Here is a 20700-nt window from a genome sequence, read left to right as displayed (position 1 = left end):
CTGGGCAGCTGGGTTGAGAGCCCACGTAACTGTGAAGGCTGTGCCAAGACCCCTTTGTTTGGCCTTTTCTTTTCTTTCTGCGAACTGGAACTGCACGGTGCTGGCAGGTCTCATGGAGCTGCTCCAGGACCAGCCCCCAGGCTCGGTTCTGCTGGCGAGGAATGCACGGGGTGGGCTGTGAGCCCCCCAGCACCTCTCAGCCCCGCTTTTTTGGGGGCTCAGCTCCTCCGCCAGCTGCCCCATCCTCTGTTACCCCAGCCAGAGCCTGTGAAACCCGGGTGTTCTTCTAAAACAAGCGCCTCGTTAGGGTGTGAACCCTTCCATTACTTGAATACTGCTGTGGGCCTTCCAAGTTCATGGCCATATCATCTGTCCTCTGCCCTCCTGCTGCCTCCCCTCCACCTGAACGCTGGTCTGGTCTCGTGCTGCCTGAGTTTTCCTCTCCCCCTGCCATGCTCACGGGCACTTCTGTTCGCTTCCCGACCCAGAGGCTGTTGAAGTTGTTACATGATGTATTCCCCTCCTGAATGCAAAGCTTTGTCCTCTCTGCTGTCACTCCTACCACTCAACCCGGAGGGAAGATCTTTTCTGGAAGTCTTTTTTTTTTTTTTCTTTTTTTTGCCTAAATTGTACATACGGTATTTATATAGATTTTTTGTTGTTGTTTCTATTTTTTTTTTAAGGGCAAGACTGCATTCTGTAAACTGGAAAACAAAACCACCTGACTCACACTCAGTGCTGTTCCTTGTAATCTGCACAGAACCGGAGTGGCTTTGACTTTGTGAGCCGTCTTCCCCTTCCACCAGTGAGCCTCGATGCTGGCTTTTGCCAAATGTGTCCCGGCCCCTCCAGTCCTGCCTTCACCCCTGTCTCCCTGCTGCAGGAGGGGGTCTGTGCCTCTGCCCCTCTCCCTCCTGCCTGAAGCTGGGTTTCAGAAGTGCCAGGGGGACGTGGCCAGCCCTCCCCGAGCCATTCTGCAGGTTCTCGCCTCCCCTCGCGCAGCGCCTGCTCCCACTTTCAGCTCATTATTTACGGTTCCCGAGCACTTTGGCTAAATCCAAACTCCTCCTTTCCAGCCGTGCATGTCCGCAAATTACCCGGCTGCTGTCGGGAGCAGAGAAAAAGGCACTTGAGGGCTGCAGGGGAGCTCTGGGTCCTGTCTGCAGTCCCGTGGCAGGGCTATGGCAGGGCACGCACGGCGTGTCTGAGCTGGTGCCTGGCGCCGGCCCAGGCCCGCTCCCAGGAGGAGCTCAGCAGTGAGAAGATGCAGAATGGCTCCAGCTGCTGAAAGCCCGGCATGGAGAGGACATGGGGTGGGAGGAGCAGCGGACGAGGCCGTGCCTAGAAAGCAGCACCCATGCTGCACAGCCGTGCGGGCTCTGCTGGGCCGAGCTCGGCTCCAGCCGCAGAGGAGCAAAAAAAACCTAGAGTGTGGTGGAGTATTTGGGAAGCAGCACAAATCCCCATTGGGAGAGCTGGAGCCCTGTGGCAGGGCAGATTTTGCAGTGAGCAAGGTGAAGTGAGCCTGGGGTGGGATCCCACCTCCCTGCCCTCCTCTAGATCCGAGGGATCCTTCGCTTCCTTGCCTGGGCTGTGCACACAGCCTGGGCTGGAGCGCAGCCCGAGGTGGCCCAGCAGGGCCCTGCGGGGGTCAGGTAGCACAGTGGCCCCAGCCAACTCCCTGCGAGTCACCCAAGGCCCTGAGCTGGGAGGCCGGCTCCTCCGGGACACCAGGAGACATTTGGCTTCTCCCAGACAGCTCCAGCTGGCTTTGGAGCCGGGCAGGCACTGAGGAAAGGCCAAGGGCCTCGTGTCACCCGCTGAAGGGCAACTTCAGCCCTCGCCTCCCCCACTGCCCTCCGCACACCCCGCTGCCCCCATGGGCAGAGGGACTGGGTGCCCCGGAGGGTAAGGAGCTGCTGGGGAGGGAAAGCCCTGTGTCATTTGTCCCCTCCAGGAGCAGAAGGGTGATGGTTTGGGGTTTTAATTTTTTAATCTGGTGCCTGCTTTTTGCAGACCAGCAGCGCTGCTTCCTCCCAATACTCCGCTCCTCTCTGGGGGGAGCCGTGCCGAGCTGTCCCAGGGCAGGTCCCTCTCCTGCAGAGCGATGAAAGCCTTGGGGGCTGGAGGCTCTGAACTCGATGGCAGAAGGGGAGCGGGCTGGAGGGGACGCAGCGCAGATCCTTGGCAAGTGCCTGGGCTCAGAGGTCCCTGCCCGGGGACAGTTGTCCCCTCTCCGTGCCGCTGGCTCGCCCCTGGTCCCCACGGCCACCCCAGTGCTTCCTGCGCCCCGCTGAGCACCACGGGGAGCAGCACCTTCCCCCAGGGAAGGAGCAGCATCTCCAGGGCGCTCGGCAGCTGACGAGCCTCGCTGACAGAGTGGGGTTAGGAGAAACGCGTTGTTTTAAGGGCATTTTTGTACAAAGCAGCTGTCCTGGTCTCTGGCGAAGCCCTCTCGGAGGACGCTTTGTTGTTTACATTGACTCCTGTACAATATCTCAGCCATTGCCCCCCCCCCCCACCCCACCCCTTGCCCGCCTGATCTCCGGCTGTACTGTAACGTGTGAGCCTTGCACAAACGGATAGCGTGTGCGTGAAACTGGTTTTTACACTGCGTTCTGTTGCACTCGATGGTGTGTGTGTGTGCGTGTGCGTGCGTGCGTCCGGTCTGCTGAGAAGTCGCCCCCTGTACAGATCTCTCCCCTTCGGCCCTCTCCCGGGGGGCACGGTCCCAGCGGGTGGCAGGAGGCGACGCCGCTTTGGGCTCCTTTTTGGGCTCGAAGCCGGGCGAGGATTTTGGGCCAGGGTCCCGTGGAAGGGAGCCTGGTGGCACCCGGCACCGCTCGGACTCGGTGTGGGCACCGTGGTGCCGCTCGCCCTCGCCCTGGGAGCCCCGCAGCCCCACCAGCCCTACTGGGACGAGGAATCCACACCTGCAGCGGGTCCCTGCTCACGGTGCCTCCTGCCTTAATCCCGTCCTGGCTCTGCATAAAGGGGCCAGAGCCCTAAACCCCTGCTGGCGTGGGCAGAGGTGGGAGCCGGGGTCGGGCTGGGCAGGGGCTCGGCCACCTGGCAGTGCCACAAGCGGTGCCCCCAGCCCGGCCGCCCTGCAGACATCTCCCTTGGCACGAATGCGAGTGCCGGTGCCTTTTCTTTTCCTCCTTGGAGATGCGATGTCCGTGCGGGGTTTGTCGGGCTGGCCGTGGGGCAGCGAGCCCCCCGGGGGCTGCAAACTGGGGAGGGGAGCGCAGCGCTGCCCTCGGCCCCTCCCGGACCTTCCGTGGTGGCTGGGATCGTCCCTTTCCCCCCTCTAGACTTAAGACCGATGTGCTCAGCTGTTTTTAAATGTGAACTTGTGCACTGACGTGCAGATTCAATGTTCTTGTTACCGAATGAATAAAGTTTTATTTTGACGACGACGTCCGCGTGCTGCCCCCTGCTTGGGACTGGGTACTGGCAGAGCAGGGACATGGGGGGGCTGTGGGGTTTGCTCGTGGCCCCCACCAGAGGGGTAAATGGCCTCCCCTGCCACAAGGGACCTGTGTGGGGGGACCCAGGAGCCCAGCCCCAGCTGCTCCCCTGCGGGCTCCCTGTGCCAAATCTGGGCCTAAAATGAGGGGTGGGGGTGCGGAGCCATCCCTGTAGGGCTTGGGGAGTTTTGGGGTGCCCCGTCCCACCCCATTCCCCCAGCACCCATTGGGAAAAGGCTTCCTGGGGCCTCTCCCACCTTGCCAGGGATGAGGTGCTGGGGACACGGGGCTCGCTCTGTGCCCCAGCTCCAAGCACGGAGCGAGCTGGGACCGTGGTGGGACGAGGTGTGGTGTGTGGGGGTGCCCCTGCAGCCCCCTCCCTGCCCACCACCCCTTTGGCAGGCGGGTCGGGGCTGTCACCTCTCGCTGCCTTTTCGCCAGCTGCCCCCTCCTGCCCGCCTCAGCCAATGCTGGGCCCGGCTCCGCTCGGTGCCCTTGTAGGGTCCAGCGCTCGCTGCCTTTCCAGGAACCCAGGGCTGCCCCCCCCCAGCTCCCCCAGCCCTACAATCCCTTAATCCCCTTGGGCCAGGGCATCCCTGCGGGGCCGGGCTCTGCTAAATCCCAAAGGCAGCCGGTGAGCGTCCCCGCAGCCATCCCAAATCGTGGGGTGGGGGCTCACCCCCTGCCTGCAGCCCCTTGGGGGGGGGTTACGGGGGTGCTGGGCCCCCCAGGAGCCATCCCACGGCCGTGATCCCCAGGGAGGGGTTTGGGGTTGGGGTCTCCGGGACGGACACCTTGCGGAGGGGGGGGGGGGACACCAGGAGGGGCTGCGCGCTGCGGGGAGGATGCTGCGGGGTGGGAAGAGGACAAGGAGGGGAAGGGGGGGGGGAGCGGATTTTCCCTGCACCCCCCCTCCCCATCTCCCTCCCAGCGCGCGGGGAGGCTCCGGGCACCCCCTCCCCATCCCCATCCCCATCCCTATCCCCATCCTCATCCCAATTTGGGGCTCGTGGGGCAGGGCCGGGGGTGTCGGGGGCGGGCAGGGGCCGGTGCGGGGCAGGCGGGGCCGGGTCCCCCCCCCCTCCTCTCTCTCCGTCCCTCCCCGCTACCCCTCCGCCTCCTCCCGGTGCCCGCCGCGGGGGGGCCGTGCCGGCCCCGGCTCCCGGCTCGGCTCAGCTGTTCCCTGCGGCAGCGGCACTGCGCGCCCAGCCCCAGCCCCAGCCGAGCCGAGCCGAGCCGGGAGGAGCGGGGCCGGGGGCCGGGGGCTACGGGGGAACGGGGCCGAACCCGGGCGGAGCCGAGCGGGGCGCAGCGCGCAGGGAGCCGCGGAGCGCAGGTGGGAAACGGGAACCGGGCCGGGCCGGGCCGAGCCGAGCCGGGCTGAGATGGGGAGAAAGGAGGGAGGAGGAGGAGGAGGAGGAGGAGGAGGAGGGAGCCCAGGGAGGAAGGGGTGGGGAGCCCCGGGGAGAGGGCGGCCGGAGCTGGGTGCGGGGTGCCGGGCCCCCGGCCCCTCGCCCGCCCGCCCGCGCCCGGCGGGAGATGGCTATAAATGGAAAGTGACCTCCGGGCGGCCGGGCAGCCGCTGCGGATTCAATTGTGGCAACGTAATGGCACGGCCGGGAGGGGGGCTGGCCCGCCGCACCCCGCCTGCACCCCGCCTGCACCCTCGTGCACCCCGCCTTGTACCCAGTCTGTACCCTCCGGCACCCAGCTCGCACCCACCGGCACCCTCCTGCACCCTGTCTGTACCCGCATGCACCCAGCGTGCACCCGTCAGCACCCAGCCTGTGCCCAACCTGCACCTGCTGGCACCCCAATGGCACCCCAATGGCACCCCAGTGGCACCCCAATGGCACCCCACCTGTACCCAACCTGCACCCCCTGCTCCCCGCCTGCACCCTCCTGCACCCCCCGGTCCCCTGCCTGCACCTGCCTGCACCCCTCCTGCTCACACCCCTCACACACACCCCGCACACACCCCTCCTGCACCCCTCCTGCACCCCACCTTCACCCCACCCCACCAGCCAAGCTGCCCCCAATTCCCTGTCCCCATCTGCACCCCAAGCCGTGCTCCCAGTGGGAGCTGTGCAGCACCCTCAGGGTGTCCCCCACGGAGCCCCCTCGCTGTCCCCCAGCACTGCAGACCCTGTCCTAGGGCAGTGTAGGGGGGGACACACCAGCAGTGCCATCTCCGGGACCCCCACCCCTGGCTCCTGCACCCGCTGGGGTGATGCTGAAGGGCCACGGACCCTTGGGGACCTGCAGGGAGCCGGCAGAGGCGGCTCGGCTCGGTGCCGCACGTGGCCTGGCCGAAAGCCACCTGGCCGGGACACCGGGAGCTGAGGTTCCCCTGCCCCTGCCCGCACCGGCCCCGCAGGCTGGGCTCTGAAGGCTGGACATGGCCCCGGCAGTGGCTGCACCCCCAGAAGGACGTGGGGGTGCCCCCAGGAGGGGTCAGCAGCTCATGGGTGCCGCAGAGCCCCAACCTGGGGGGTTTTGGGGTGCACAGGGGGCTCGGTGCCCCCAGGCAGGTGTCGGGAGCAGCGCAGGCTCAGGAGGGGACAGGGTGATGGGGGCACCGCGTGCCTGGCTGTGACCAGGGCTGGAGCCCCCCCGGGGCTGTGCTGAGCACTGGGGGCTCCTCTCTGCACCCCCTGTGCACGTGGGGCCGTGGGGCTGTGCCAGCAGTGGAGCCTGTGCAGGATCCAACCCTCACCTGGGGTCCTGAGGTGCTGGGCAGGCGGGGGGCGCAGAGCGGGTGGGCGTGGGGAGCTCTGGGTGGGGGCGATTCTGGAGGCACCGTCGGAGGCACAACCGAGCCGGGTGACCTCAGGCCACCGCTGCGGGATGGGACACGAGGGGACAAGCTGTGAGCTGGTGCGTGGCACCTCCGTGTCCCCTTGGGGCTTCTCCTTTCAGGCCCGCTCCTCCACTGCCGCTGCTCCTGTGCCCACCCCGGCCGTGGCCAGGGGGCACAGCACGGCCACAGGGCACGGCACGGCCATGGGGCACGGCACGGCCATGGGGTATGGAGCAGGCAGACAGCATCACGCCCCGGGATGCCCGTGCCCAGCACCCATCCGGGTGCACCGGGGCCACCCCAGGTCCCTGTTACAGGGCCAGGGCCACGTCAGGCTCCATCCCGTGCCCCCCTCCACACCTCCATCCCCACCATCACCGTGTCCCCTGGCTCCCTCCTGTACCCGGGTCAGGGAGGGGTCCCTGGGAGCGCTGGGTTTAGGGAGGACCAAAACACCCCCGTGCCATTTGGGGGGGGTCCCACGTCCTGACCCCGCGCCCCCCAGCCATGAGCCGCCGCGTGGTGCGCCAGAGCAAGTTCCGGCACGTCTTCGGGCAGCCGGTGAAGGCCGACCAGATGTACGAGGACATCCGCGTCTCCAAGGTGACGTGGGACAGCTCCTTCTGCGCCGTCAACCCCAAGTTCTTGGCCATCATCGTGGAGTCCGGCGGCGGGGGGGCCTTCATCGTCCTGCCCCTCGCCAAGGTGAGCGGGGACGGGGGGGGCACTGGGACACGGCCCCCACCCGGGATGCAGGGGGGATGCAGGACGTGGTGACGGGCTCTGCTCTGCTCAGCTTTGCCCCAAAATCCCTGTCCCCATGTGGGGGCTCCGGGCAGAGGCACCCTAGGGCAACTGAGGTGATGTGGGACCCCCCCTGGCTGCTTTTTCCCCTGCCCAAATTCCCCCTCTGCATGTGACACCCAGGGGGCACCACAGTGGGATGGGGTCTGCCCTGCCCACCCCAGCAGAGGGGCTGGGGACCCCCTCTTTTAGCCCCCCCCCACCATCAGAGGGGACACAAAGCAGCCTGGTCCAAGGCACGTCGCTCCCTTCCACCTCCCTGCAGGGCCTCGTGCCTCAGTTTCCCCCAGGCAGATGCAAAACTCTGCCTGTGGTCAGGGTCCCCTGCGTGTCCCCCCTCTGAGCAGCCATGCTGGGGTCTGGGGGGTGGTCCCGGCGTGCCCCCCTCCCCTTTTTCTCCCCTCCCCATCCCCTGGGTGCTGATGCCGGGCGCTGGGCCTTGCAGACGGGGCGCGTGGACAAGAACCACCCGCTGGTGACGGGGCACACGGCGCCCGTGCTGGACATCGACTGGTGCCCCCACAACGACAACGTCATCGCCAGCGCCTCCGAGGACACCACCGTCATGGTGAGGGGCCCAGCCCTCCGGGGGGGGCTAAAAGGGGGGAGCTATAGGAGGCCCTGACCCCCCCCCCAGTCCTGTGCTTCGCAGCCTGCGAAGTGTCACCGGCCTATTTTTAGCCCCGGTGCCATGCGTTCGCGCTGGCGGTGGCTGCTCTCTCCATGATGCAGCACTTTGTGCTAAATATACCCGCCCCGGCGACTCAGCACCCAGGAATAGCCGGGGGGGGGGCCGGGGGCTGCGTCCTGCACCGGGCAGGATGGGGTCTTGTGTGTGTGTGTCCCCCCTGGGGCTCAGGACGGAGGCGCCGCTGTCGTCCCCGTGGCTCGAGCTGCAATTAATGATGCTGTTAATTGGCTCCGGCGCTCTTAGCGCTCTCCGGGGGGAGGTCGCCACCCCCGCGCTGTGCTCTCCGTGCCCCCCAGGTGTGGCAGATCCCCGACTACGTGCCCGTGCGCAGCATCACGGAGCCGGTGGTGACGCTGGAGGGGCACTCCAAGCGGGTGGGCATCATCTCGTGGCACCCCACGGCGCGCAACGTCCTGCTGAGCGCAGGTAAGGGCTCCCCGGGGGGTGGCTGGACACGGCCACGGGGGCGACGGCGTCCACCTATCCATCTATCCACCCCCGTCCGTGTGTCCCGGTCAGGCTGCGACAACCTGGTGATCCTCTGGAACGTGGGCACGGGGGAGATGCTGCTGGCGCTGGAGGACATGCACACCGACCTCATCTACAACGTGGGCTGGAACCGCAACGGCAGCCTCCTGGTCACCACCTGCAAGGACAAGAAGGTCCGCGTCATCGACCCCCGCAAGCAGCAGGTCGTGGCGGTGAGTGTCCCCCCCCCCCCCCTCAACACGGTGTCCGTGTCCCTGCTGTGTCCACCCACCTCCCCGCGGCCCCGCTAACGCCCCCGACCCTACTAACCGCCCGCGCCCGCGCGTCTCTGTCTTTGCCTTTAACCCGCTAACGGCCGGCGCAGGAGAAAGACAAACCGCACGACGGCGCCCGCCCCATCCGCGCCATCTTCATGGCCGATGGCAAGATCTTCACCACCGGCTTCAGCAAGATGAGCGAGCGGCAGCTGGGCCTCTGGGACCTGGTACGAGACGGCGGCGCCCGGCCAGCGCCGTGCTGGGGACCCCGCCGTGCCGAGCCGTGCCGTGCCGCGCCGAGCGGGGCCCCCCCCCCGGGACCTCGTGCGCCCCCCCAGGACCTCCCCCTGTGCCCACCACGTGCCCACCACGAGCAGGACCCAGCGGATGTTTCAGGGATGGATCCGGACTCCCCTCTCATCCCCTCCCCTTGCCCTGTGCTGACTCTGTGCCCCCCCTCCGCCCCCCCAGGAGAGGTTTGCCCCCCACGAAGGGCTGAGGCCCGTGCGGGCCATCTTCACGCGGGAAGGACACATCTTTACCACGGGCTTCACCAGGATGAGCCAGCGGGAGCTGGGCTTGTGGGACCCGGTAACGAGGCCGCATGGAGTGATGCTCCTGGGAACGTGGCTCCCCTGGTCCCCACCCACCCCAATCCCAAATTCCCCACCCCCTAAAAAAAAAAAAAATAACCATGCCAAGTTCCCATGTGTGCTGTGCTGTGCCTGGGCGTGGGGAGTGTTTGGGGGGGCTGGGGGGCTCCCCCAGAAGAGGAATGGGGCCGGTGCAGGTAAGCAGGTGTGGGGCAGGGGCATGCCGAGCAGTGGGTCCTGGGGGGGACGTCCCCGTCCCCGCAGTGTGCTGTGGCCAAGGCGTGTTGTGACTGAGCTGGGGGGGGGGGAGCGGGGCCGCTCCTCACCCCCAACCCCTTGCTGCGACCCCACAGAATAACTTCGAGGAGCCCATCGCCCTGCAGGAGATGGACACCAGCAACGGGGTCCTGCTGCCCTTCTACGACGCCGACTCCAGCATCGTCTACCTGTGCGGAAAGGTAACCCCGGGGGGGCTGCCCCCCATTTTGCTATCCCCCCCCCCCAACCCCTGGGGACACGGGTGGCTGATGTGTGTGTCCCCATCCCCACAGGGGGACAGCAGCATCCGGTACTTCGAGATCACGGACGAGGCGCCCTACGTGCACTACCTGAACACCTACAGCAGCAAGGAGCCACAGCGGGGCATGGGCTTCATGCCCAAACGCGGGCTGGACGTCAGCAAGTGCGAGATCGCCAGGTGGGGGCCCGGAATGTTTAGGGTGGGAGGGGGGTGGGAGGTGGAGGGGGGCAGCCGGACCCTGAGCATCCCCACCCCACGCAGGTTCTTCAAGCTGCACGAGCGCAAGTGCGAGCCCATCGTCATGACGGTGCCGCGCAAGGTGAGCCCCTGGGCACACGGATGGGAATGGGATTTATTTTTAATTTTTGGGGGGTGGGGGACACCTCATCTCACCGCCACCCCTCTGTCCCCGCAGTCAGACCTCTTCCAGGACGACCTGTACCCTGACACCCCGGGCCCCGAGCCGGCCCTGGAGGCGGACGAGTGGCTGTCGGGGAAGGACGCGGAGCCCATCCTCATCTCGCTGCGGGACGGCTACGTCCCCGTCAAGAACCGGGAGCTGAAGGTGGTCAAGAAAAACATCCTGGACAACAGGCCCCCCCCGGGCCCCCGCCGCAGCCACTCCACCTCCAACGCCGACCTCTCCGTGAGTGTCCCCCCCCCTTCCTTTAACTGGGCACCCCAGGCTCCGTGCCACCCCTCGGCACCGGGGCCGTCCCCTTCTCCTGGGTGCTGTGGGTTGGGATGGTGCCAGCGGGGTGACCCCATGTATGTGTGTCTCCCCCCCCATGCAGTCGCCCACCCTGGAAGAGGTGCTGGAGGAGATCCGTGTCCTGAAGGAGACGGTGCAGGCGCAGGAGAAGCGCATCTCCGACCTGGAGCACAAACTCTGCCAGTTCACCAACGGCACGGACTAGCGCCGCGGCCGCGGGCAGGGCGAGGACTGCGCCCGCCCGAGGCAGGCATTAAAGCCGAGTCCCCGCAGCGGGCAGGAGGCCAGAGCCATGTTCTTTCCCCAGGAGCCGAGGCCGCAGGGAGGGGGGGGCCAAATGCAGCCCCCTCCCCAACCCCACCTCGCACCCCTCTCCCCAACCGCATCGCTCCCCCCCTGCTCCCCGGGTGCCGAGAGGTGTCCGGGGATGACCCAGGGGACGGGGGTCCCACCTCGGTGCCCGGAGCATCCTCCCAGGACTGGGGGGGGGGGGTTGTGGGGTTGTGCCCCCCCCCTCCCATCCAGCCACACACTGGGGTACAGTGCTACCCCCCCCCCCGACCCCACAGCTCCTATTTACGGGTGCTCCTGGGGTCCCCCTCCAATAAAGGGCTCGGCCTCCCGTGGCTGCGGGGCAGGGACCTGGGGGCCGTATGGGGGGGCCCTGCCCTGCACCCCCCCTGCCCGCACGGCCCCGGGGGGGGGGGCAGAGAGAGGCCGAGAGGCGCCCGTTCAAGAGCATTTATTGGTGTCGGCCGCGCTCGGAGCTGCTCGGGGCTCCCCCGGCCCTGGCCCAGACGTCGCTTGTGGGGTGCGTGGCGGGGGGGGCCGCTACGAAAAGTCCCGCGGGAGCGAGCCGGGGGCCCCCTCCCGTAGCCCCCCCAGTGTGCAAAGAAGGAGCAGCCCGGGGCGGGGAGGTGGGGGGGCCCGGGGGTTAGCACCATTTGATGTAAGGTTTCTCTTGGGGCTTGGGGGGGCAGTGCCCGGGATGGGGGGGGCTGGGAGAAGGGGGTGGGGGGGGGGGCAGCCGAGCAGGGAAATTTGAGGGGGGGGTGGGGTGCAAGCAGGGGGTGAAAGGGGGGGATGTGAAACCAGGCACCCCTTTGTGGGCACCCCCTTGGCTGCCCCATGTGGGCTGGGGGTGCAGTGGGGCTGAGCCCCCCCCCCCCCGTTGGCAGGCAGAGCAGCTCCCGGGTAAGTGCACTTGGTAGCGCCTGGGCAGTGGGGCCAATTTGGGGGGGGGCAGCAGGGGGTGCCTGGAGCCCCACAGCTCTGGGGGTGCCCCGGGATAGCCCCCCCCACCCACACCATTCGGGGTGCCCCCCACCACCTCCCCAGGGCGAGGGCAGCACCCCAGGGGGGTGGCTGGGAGGGGTGGGGGACACCCCCTGCTCCCTGCCACCCCCCCCCCCAGCACCCCCCTAGACCCTCACCCCCCCAGCTATGGGGACCCCCGTGCGCCCCCATTTCTCCTCCGCGCGCCCCCCCTTACCCACTCCCACTCCCACCGTGTCCCCCCCGTATCTCCCCCTCCCCACCCCGTGCCCCATCCGCGCGTTCTCCCCGTCCCCGGTGTGTGTGTGGGGGGGGAACCGGGGGAACCGGGGGGGGGGCTCAGCGGGGGCGCGGGGTCACTTGTCGGTCAGCGAGAGCTGCAGGATGCGCTGCAGCTCCTCTTCCTCCTGCCTCGTCCTCCGCTCGGCCTCCTCCTGCTCCCGCGCCGACAGCGCCATGGCCAAGCGCAGCTGCTCCGCGTAGCTGGGGAGCAGCGCCCCGGGACCCCCGCCCCCCCCCGGGGACGGGCTGCCCGGGGCTCGGGGGGCTGCCGTGTGCTGGGGAGTCCTGGGACGGGCGGCACGGCCTCAGCCGGCATCCCCCCGGGACCCCCACGATGTGCCGGGGGTCGGTGCCCCCGCTGGTGGTTGCCCCCTGACCCTTTTTTTTTTTTTTTATCCCCCCCCTCTGCACCCTGGGGTGGGGGGGGGGGCGCTGGCAGGACCTTACCAACCTGTCTCCCCGGCGGCCCTCGTGGGACATGGGGTGGGTGCCCGGCTTGCTGTTGGTCAGAGCCTCCCAGATGGTGACCTGGGGGTGGTGGAGAGGGGGCTGGGGGGGGGGCTCGGAGGGGAAATTCAGCCCCGCTGTGGCACGTGGGGGTGGGGGGAGAGGGGTGGGTGGTCCCCATGGGGTCTGTGGGCTCAAAGGAGGGTGAGGAGGGCGGTGGGTGAGGATGAAGAAGGAGGTTGGATGAGGATGAAGGAGGTTGGATGAGGATGAAGAGGATGAGGAGGATGGTGGATGAGAAAAAAGTTGGATGAGGAGGCTGAGGAAGTTGGATGAGGCTGTGGAGGAGGAGAATGTTGGGTGAGGATGATGATGAGGAGGAGGATGTTGAATGAGAAGGATGAGGAGAAGGAGGATATTGAATGAGGATGATGAGGAGGAGGCAGAAGATATTGGATGAGGAGGAGGAGGATGATGAGGAGGAGGATGTTGGATGATGATGAGGAGGAAGAGGAAGATGCTGGATGAGGACGCTCAGCATGGTGGATGAGAAAACTGTTGGATGAAGCTGGGGAATGTTGGATGTGGAGGACAAGGCTGAGGGTGTTGGATGAGGTTGAGGATGGTTGTTGGATGAAGATGAGGAGGAGGATGTTGGATGAGGAGGAGGAAGATATTGGATGAGGAGGAGGGAGAGGAGGAGGATGTTGGATGATGATGATGATGAGGATGTTGGATGAGGAGGATCAGCATGTTGGATGAAAAAAATGTTGGATGAGGCCAGGGATGTTGGATGTGGAGGACAAGTCTGAGGGTGTTGGATGAGGATGAGGCCGGGGATGCCAGATGAGGAGGAGGCCGGTGGGTGATGCCGAGGACGGGCTCTCCCCGCGGTGCCCACCTGGTCGTACTCGCTGCCCGCCTCCAGCAGGCTCTGCTGGATGGCGAACTGCAGCAGGTCGTCCTCGTCCTCCCGCAGGGCGTCCTGGTGGGTGCCCACCACGCTGTACCCCCGCGGCACCTCGAAGAGCGCCGGGTCCATCTCGCACGCCCGGCACGACGCTGCGGGGAGACAGGGGCCGGCGTGGCTGGGCACCCCGCCGCCCGGGACCCCCGCCGGGACCCCTCCCCAGGTCCTCCCCCACCACCTACTGAGGGAGCTGGAGCTGCTGACGCTGGAGGAGTCGCTGCTGGGCGAGGGCGCCTCGCTGCTGGGGCTGTGCCGCAGGGAGCTGACGGGCTCGTCGCACCCGTTGAGGTTCCCGAAGGTGATGCGGGCGTTGAGGATGTGGAAGATGGGGATTTCTGCCCCAAATGATACAAAAAATAAATTATAAAGGGCAGGGATTGAAGCTGGCTGCTTGGGCTCTGCTGGCGGCAAAGGGTCCCCCTCCCTGCACCCATGGGTGCTTGGATGCCCCCAAACCAGTACCGATTTTGACGGGGAAGCCGGGCGGGAGGCGCAGGGTGATGAAGTCCCGCAGCTTGGCGAAGAGCGCGTTGCTGATCGCCATCAGGTCGATGATGGGGGCGACCTGCTCGCAGAGGGACAGCGGGTGGTCCTCGCACAGCCACAGCTTCGCCTTGAACCTGCGGGGGCGCGGGGGGGACACAGGCGCCGGGCTGGGGACCCCGCGATGGCGGGGGCGGGGGGCAGTGGAACGGCAAGGGTTGGGGTCCCCTCCTCCCCGCTCGCCCCCTCACTTCTGCGTCTTGGTGGTGAGCTCCATGGGCCGCCCCATGTCCCGGTTGCCCAGCTCGAAGTTGGGGTTGAAGTACTCCTCGGGGGTGATGGCCGTGGGGTTGGCGTGGCTCAGCGTCTGCGTGATCAGCGTCTGCGGGGACGGCCCCCACGGTGGCACAGCGCGGGGGCAGCACGGCCACGGGGACCCCCCCCACCTCCCCGTGCCCCCCACACTCACCCCGTTGTTGGGCCCCACGTGCTGCTCGGCGATGCCCAGGAAGGACTGCAGCGGGGTCTTACTGCCTGCGGGGTGAGGATGGGGGCCGGTGAAGCCCCCCTGCCCGCCGCAGCCCCCTGCCCGCCGCAGCCCCTCGCCCTACCTTTGCTCTTGCCCTTGTGCTGGTCCGAGAGGTGCTCGGTCCGCGTCCGCGTGATCAGCTCCACGTTGGACGCCCCGTAGACCTGTCCGAGGGAGGGGAGTGCCAGAGGTGGTGGGTGTTCCCCGAAAACCGGCCGTACCCCCGCCACGGCTCGGCCCCCTGCCCCTCACCTTGGCCTCGTACCCGTTCACCATCTCCGTCTTCTCGCTCCGCCAGCCCAGGATCCCGGACTTGTTCCTGGGGGTGAGGTGGGGCGCTGTCAGGGATGGGATGGGATGGATGGGATTGGAAGGGATGGGAAGGATAGGACGGGGTGGGAAGGATAGGATGGGATGGGATGGAAGGGATGGGAAGGATGGGAAGGGACAGGATGGGGAGAGATGGGATAGGATGGGATGGGGTGGGATAGGATAGGGTGGGAAGAGATGGGATGGAATGTGAAGGGACAGGATGGAAAGGATGGGATAGGATGAGATGGAAAGGATGGGATGGAAAGGGATAGGATGGATGGGATGGCACAGGATGGGACAGGATGGATGAGATGGGAAGGGACAGGATGGAAAGGATGGGATAGGATGGGATAGGATGGGATGGGAAGGATCTGATGGGATGGGATGGGTTGGATGGATGGGATAGGATGGGATGGGAAGGGACAGGATGGAAAGGACGGGATGGGATGGGATAGGATGGGATGGGATGGGATGGGATGGGATGGGATGGGATGGGACATTGCTCTTGGATGGCCAGGATGTGTGCACCCAGGGGGGCTCATCGCAGCCCGTGCCCACCTCTCGAAGGCGATGTTCTTGGTGTCGAGCTGGGTGGTGACGACGGGGGCCGTGAGCCGCCCCATCACCTGCTCCTCCGTGGGCTGCACAGCAGCCAGCAGCACCTCCTGGTCGTGGCCGGCCAGGGCCAGCGTCTCCGAGTAGACCACCCGCCGGTCGTGGTCGATCTCCATCACCACGGCGCTGGTGTCTGCGGGGAGCGGGCGGTCGGCGCGGGGACGGCCCCCGTGTCCCCCCCCCTTTGTCCCCATACCCCCCAGGCCCCCGTCTCACCCTGCCCGCGGAAGACGAAGCTGCGGTTGCCCCGCTGCCAGGTCATATGGTCGAAGCCCAGCAGCGTGGTGTCCACCCGCAGGTTCTGGCCGCTCTTCCACACCTTGTACGTGTCGCTGGGGCAGATCTTGGACACCAGCGGCACTGGGGGGAGACGGCGATAGCCCAGCCGGGGACGGGGCCACCCTGCGTCCCCCGGGTGGGCTGCGAGCGCTGAGCGGGGCGGGGGAACGCACCCAGGGACAGGGGCAAGCCTGGGGGGTGGGCACGGGGCAGGGGTGGGGGAGGACGCGTTGGAAAGCTCCCGCTCTGCCCGAGCTTACCCCAGCTGGTGAATTCCCACTTCATCTCCACGTAGAAGTCCTGGGCCTGCCGGTGGGAGCGCAGTGGGGTGGGCAGGAGGCTGGCCGTGGTGCCCCCACCTCCCCAAAGCCGCCCCCCCAGCCCCAGCGGGGGCAGGTACCTTGCGCAGCTTCTCCAGCAGGATGGGGATCCCGGCCAGGCGCTTGATGGCTCGCTGGTAGTCGCGGTAGCGCAGGACCAGCTGCACCAGCTCCAGGTCGCGGGTGCTCACGGCCTCCTGCAGCACTGCGGGGCCAAGGGGCAGCATGGCACAGCATGGCACGGGGCCACACGCACGTAGTGCCGTGCAAGCAGCCCCCCGGGGAGCTGGGGCAGCGGGGTGAGCGTGCCCGTGCCCGTGCCCGAGCCCCTGCTCACCCGTCCAGCCGCTGCGGTTCTCCTTGCCCACGTCAGCTCCATGCTTCAGCAGCACCCGGGCGCACTCGAGGTGGCCCAGCGTGGTGGCCAGGTGCAGTGGGGTGCGTCCTCGGGGGTCCAGCTGCTCAATGTCGGCCTGCCGGGGGGGTTGGCAGGGCTTAGGGGGCACCAGGATGGCCGGGACCCCCTGCCCGTGCCCTCCCACGAACATGAGGCTCGTGGCCGGGGAAAGCAGCCAACGTTTGCCTCTATCTCCATGAGCATCCCCATCCCCCTGAGCAGATGCATGGGCACCGCACCCCAAAATGCTCAAAACCCAAAGGTTTTCCTGCTCCCCCCAAGCCCCACGGACTCACTGCCAGCACCCAGCACGGCTCTGTACAGCCAGGCAGGGCTGCACCCATGACACGGGCACGGAGCAGGGTCACCGCGTGCAGGCGGTCGATGGGTGCGTGCCCCCAGCCCGGTGCACGGGGCTCCACAGCACCCAATGCAGCTGCGAGCTGAGGAAATCCCCCACCTCTGAGGATCTGGGAGGGGGTTTTGGGGCGGGTTTGCGCCCAGTTGCCAGGCAGCAGCTGCCGGCAGCCCCCTCCGCGGCACGGCGGGCGACGCTTGGTGCTGCGGCGGGCGCACGTGTTCCCCGCCGGAGCCGGGGGCGGGCGGCGCTGCGTGAGCGGAGCGAGCGGCTGCTCCGAGCATCCCCAGCCCCGGGGAGCCGTGCTGGGGCTGCGATTGTTTGTGCCAAGCCTGGAGGCTGGCGCAGAGCCAGCCCTGAGGAATCCCCCCCCCCACCTCTCCCCGGGCTCCGGCTCTCCCCGACGGCAGCGGCGGTGGCGCACCCAGCACCCAGCGTCCTACTTGGGGGAGGAGAGGGGGGGAGAAGCTGCAGCCACCCCGTTGCCAGGGCTGGGGGCACAGCTGGGGGTCTGATGGAGCTGTATGGAAGCCCCCCAGCTTCAGCATCCCCCCCCCACCCTCCAGCAGGTGGTACACAGAGGGGGGCACTCGGATGGTGCCGGGGCAGGAGGCGCAGCTGCAGGACCCAAAGGTGCCACCCAAAGGTGCCGGCTGGGACCTGGCACCCCAGAGGGGTTTGGGGACAGGCAGGGGTCGAGTGGGGGCTCTTGCTGCTGGGGACAGGGCTCTGACCCCCCCAGCAAGTCCCCCCACTCATCACTTGTGTCCCCCTGCTCCTCGCAGCGATGTCCTGGGGATGTCCCCAGGGCCGTGAGTGCCCCCATGTCCCTGGGGGGCTCATCATGCAGGGGACCCCCCAGGCTTCCCCCACCACCCAAACCAAACAGATTTCCCCCCCTCCATCTCCCCAGGAGCCCGCGTGCTGCTCCAACGCTCTCCAGGCGACTGCTGCTTTTTAATTGCGCTAATGAAATGACTCTAATTAAAGCAATCGCCCCCCAGCTGGGGGACGGGTGCTGCAGGCTCCGTGGGGCTCCCCACCCACAGCCGTGCCCCAGCGCCACAGGGCAAGAGGGGGGGGTCCAGGGCCACCAATTTGGGGACACGATGCCGGAGCCAGCCCCGGGGGACACGGTGTGACCCAATTTCCACCCTGCAGAGCGCGGGACGGCTCCGGGCCGGGGGGGGCACAGCTCCTGTCCTGAGGCTGTGACACCCGCTGGGGACGGGGACGTGTTTGGGGCGGTGGCGGTGCCACGTGAGGCCGCAGCACGGCCGCTCCTCGCCCCAAACCCTGCGGGTTGTCCCCAGGGTGGGGGACCTGAGGGTGGGCACGGACCCCAGAGCTGGTGCCCGGGTGGCAGCGGGGGACAGGGACCTGCACGGGGTGGCGGTGGCGGTGCTGGGCGCTGCTGTCCCTGCGCAGCCCCAGGGGACAGCGGGGTGACCCCAATTACTGCCGTGCGAGACGGGGCAGGCGGTGGCGTGGGGCATCCTGGCACTGTGGGGTCGTGGCACTGCCTGCCGTGTCCTCACGCCATCCCTGCCACAGGGACACGCCGGGTTGAGGTCCCCAGGTGGGGACAAGTGCAGCCTGGGGCCCGGCGGTGACATTCAGGGGTGACCCACATGCGGCACGGCGAGAGGCACGGCGAGGAGCAGCCCCACGAGCTGCCCCAGCGCTCCCAGCCCCACGCACCTGCACGCAGAGGGGGGGGTCCCTTGGGGTGCCACTGCCCCCCGTGGGGGTCCCCGGGGTGGCAGGAGGGCAGGGTGCCCAGGCAGGGGACAGGCACCCCCAGCACCCCCCGCAGCAGCCGCATGGGCCCGCTCAGCTCGGGGCTGCAGAGGGCCGAGCCGTGTCCCCAAATGCCCTGGGTGGGGATGGGGAGGGGGCTCAGGCCAGGCTGCCCCCCCCCCCCTCCTCTCCCCAAACCCCTCCTGCCCTGCAGCCTGACCTGCAGCACCCAGCACCCCCCCCAGTGCACCCCCAGCACCCTTGGGTGCTCGCAGGGCTGGCTTTGCTCCCCCCCCAGCCATAGGGGCACGGTGGGGGCCCCAGGAGGAGCCCCCCCACATTAGGGCAAGGAGGGGGGGGGGGGCCCTCTTAGAAAACCCCGCTCGCAGCCCCCGCATCCCCCCACGCCCTGCTTTGATCTCTGCCGCTCCTGGTGGAAAAAAATAAAAATAAACAACAAAACGACCCCAAATTACAGCGGAAATAAACCCAGCGGTGATGGAGGGGGGGGGGGGGCGATGCCGGCATGCAGCCCCCCCCCCCCCAGACGGCCCCCACAATGGAGGCGGGTGTGGCGGGGGCACCACGGCACGGCGGGGACCCCCTGCCCGCACCCATCCGGCACGGGGCCCCGCAGCACCCTAGGGTGCTGGGAGGGTGCCGGGGGGGGGTCGAGCAGCTGCATTTGAGGCTCGGGGGGGGGGGGGGGGGAAGGCACAGCCTCGCCACCGGCCTCCGCCAGCGCCTGCGGTTTTCCTGCGTCTTCAGGGTTGGGTTTTAATTACCTGGATTGCAACGCCAGCGGGGAGATGGGGGCTGGGAACGCGCCCGCGGTCATCGGAGAGCTGGGGGGGGGGGTCCCCAAACCGGGGGGGGGGGGGGCACAAGGAGGGTGCTGGGCCTCCTGGGGCTGGGGGCCCTGCCTCGCCCTCCCTACAGGGTGGGGAGCTGGGGGCGCACCCCCCGCCGGGCCCTCGGCACCTTGGGTTTGGAGGGGGGGGGGCGCGGAGGCCTAGAGGAGGGGGCTGGGGGCACGTGGGGGGGGGGCACCGCCGTGTGCCAGAGCTGGTGGGGCTGTCACAGCCCTGCCGTGCCCGGGGGGGGGGCATGGGGGGACCCTGAGCCCTGCTGGCGTTGTGGTGAGGGGGACCCCAACCCCATCTCCATCCTCATCTCCATCCCCATCCCTACCTCCATCCGCATCCTTATCCCCGTCCTCATCCTCCTCATCCTCATCATCCTCCTCATCCTCCTCATCCTCCTCATCCTCACCATCATCCTCATCCTCACCCTCCTCATCCTCAGCACCCCGTGCAGCCAGCATTGCATCAGCCCCGGCCGTGCCGTTCCGCGCACCTAACCGTGCCGGGGATGCCCCCCAAACACCCCCACCCCCCCCCCCCCCACCCCGGACCACCCCCCTTAAAAAAAAAAAAAAAAAAAAACCCTCCATCTCCCCGCCTCCCCACCTGCTTGGAGCTGAGCTCCCGGTCCAGGTCCCGGGCTCGGTTGTGCCAGACGAGGTAGTGCAGCGGGTACCTGCCCTCCGGCCCCTTCCTGCCCGAGCAAGACGCGAGCATCCTCCGTGCATTGCGGGGAGCGGCGGGCGCGGAGCGGGGCGGAGCGGGGCGCGGGGCGCGGAGCGGAGCGGAGCCGAGCGGGGCGGGCACCTCCCGGCCGGGGCTGTCCCCCCCCCCCCCACCACCACCACCACCAAACCCCCCCCCCACCAAACACACACACACACACACACACACCCCTATGGCTCCCCCTCCCCGCACCGCCCGGCCTCATGGGACTTGTAGGCAGCGGGCATCGCCCCCTTCTTCCTCCTCCTCCTCCTCCTCCTCCTCCTCCTCCTCCTCCTCCTCCTCCTCCTCCTCCTCCTCCTCTTCTTCCTCCTCCTCCTCCTCCGCCCCGCACCCCCACCCACCCCCCCCCGCCGTGTGTGTGTGTGTGCATGGTGCGGGGGGGCTGCCAAGGGACACCCTTGTCCCCCCCCACCCTATATTCACCTCCCTAAATTTCCCCCCACCCCCCCCGTATTCTCTTTCCCCAGCCCGATTTGCGCCCCCCCAAGGTGGATGGATGATTCTTCTCCCCCCTCGGCCGTGGGGGGGTCTCTGTAGAGCCTCGACCCCCCCCCACATCAGCAGCGGCTCCCCCCCCCCCCCCCCCCCCGTTTCCCTTTTCCTCCTGCGTTTCTGCCTTTTCCGGCGGCCTCCCGAGAACAATGCGAGGCTGGGCCTCCGCTGCCCGGCCCGGCCCCCCCGCCGCCCCCCCCCTCCCCGGACCCCCCCAGGACCCCCCCAGGACCCTCCCGGACCCCCCCGGACCCCCCCAGCCCCCCGGTGCCG

General features: G+C 67.9%; 2 protein-coding genes across 3 annotated transcripts; one reads left to right on the top strand and one right to left on the bottom strand.

The window, feature by feature from the left end:
• Window positions 1–4758: 4758 nt before the first annotated feature.
• CORO6 (coronin 6) lies at window positions 4759–10612 on the top strand. Its single transcript, XM_032200926.1, has 11 exons — window positions 4759–4806; window positions 6776–6975; window positions 7520–7642; window positions 8062–8191; window positions 8285–8466; window positions 8619–8738; window positions 9458–9562; window positions 9656–9801; window positions 9886–9943; window positions 10040–10270; window positions 10419–10612. Exons 2-11 carry the CDS (start codon window positions 6778–6780, stop codon window positions 10539–10541), a joined length of 1416 nt encoding a protein of 471 aa, XP_032056817.1. The 5' UTR covers window positions 4759–4806; window positions 6776–6777; the 3' UTR covers window positions 10542–10612.
• Window positions 10613–11902: 1290 nt separating this feature from the next.
• On the bottom strand, window positions 11903–19935 carry ANKRD13B (ankyrin repeat domain 13B). Of its 2 annotated transcripts, none has more exons than XM_032200868.1 (15): window positions 19813–19935; window positions 16186–16321; window positions 15929–16053; window positions 15789–15834; window positions 15466–15609; window positions 15193–15382; window positions 14575–14641; window positions 14405–14486; window positions 14263–14327; window positions 14045–14175; window positions 13773–13930; window positions 13493–13645; window positions 13242–13402; window positions 12341–12421; window positions 11903–12178 (listed from the first exon to the last, which is right to left on the bottom strand). In XM_032200868.1, the coding sequence occupies exons 1-15, from the start codon at window positions 19921–19923 to the stop codon at window positions 11951–11953; spliced, it is 1878 nt and encodes a 625-aa protein (XP_032056759.1). In that variant the 5' UTR covers window positions 19924–19935; the 3' UTR covers window positions 11903–11950. The 2 variants fall into 2 exon arrangements, with proteins under 2 accessions (XP_032056759.1, XP_032056760.1); XM_032200869.1 differs by having other exon boundaries at window positions 11925–12178; window positions 12345–12421.
• Window positions 19936–20700: the final 765 nt, after the last annotated feature.

The sequence above is a fragment of the Aythya fuligula genome, chromosome 20 (genome assembly GCF_009819795.1).
Source record: "Aythya fuligula isolate bAytFul2 chromosome 20, bAytFul2.pri, whole genome shotgun sequence".
NCBI classification, from domain to species: domain Eukaryota; kingdom Metazoa; phylum Chordata; class Aves; order Anseriformes; family Anatidae; genus Aythya; species Aythya fuligula.
This window is presented reverse-complemented; position numbering and strand designations above follow the sequence as displayed.

Excerpts from the sequence above, each read along its gene's own strand:
- CORO6 (XM_032200926.1), top strand. The coding sequence starts at position 6,778 with ATGAGCCGCCGCGTGGTGCGCCAGAGCAAGTTCCGGCACGTCTTCGGG. Across the intron at positions 6,976-7,519 it reads TCGTCCTGCCCCTCGCCAAG|ACGGGGCGCGTGGACAAGAA; the intron begins GTGAGCGGGGAC and ends TGGGCCTTGCAG. Across the intron at positions 8,192-8,284 it reads CAACGTCCTGCTGAGCGCAG|GCTGCGACAACCTGGTGATC; the intron begins GTAAGGGCTCCC and ends TGTCCCGGTCAG.
- ANKRD13B (XM_032200868.1), bottom strand. The coding sequence starts at position 19,923 with ATGCTCGCGTCTTGCTCGGGCAGGAAGGGGCCGGAGGGCAGGTACCCG. Across the intron at positions 13,931-14,044 it reads CTCACCACCAAGACGCAGAA|GTTCAAGGCGAAGCTGTGGC; the intron begins GTGAGGGGGCGA and ends GCGCCCCCGCAG. Across the intron at positions 12,179-12,340 it reads GCCGCCGGGGAGACAGGTTG|GACTCCCCAGCACACGGCAG; the intron begins GTAAGGTCCTGC and ends CGCCCGTCCCAG.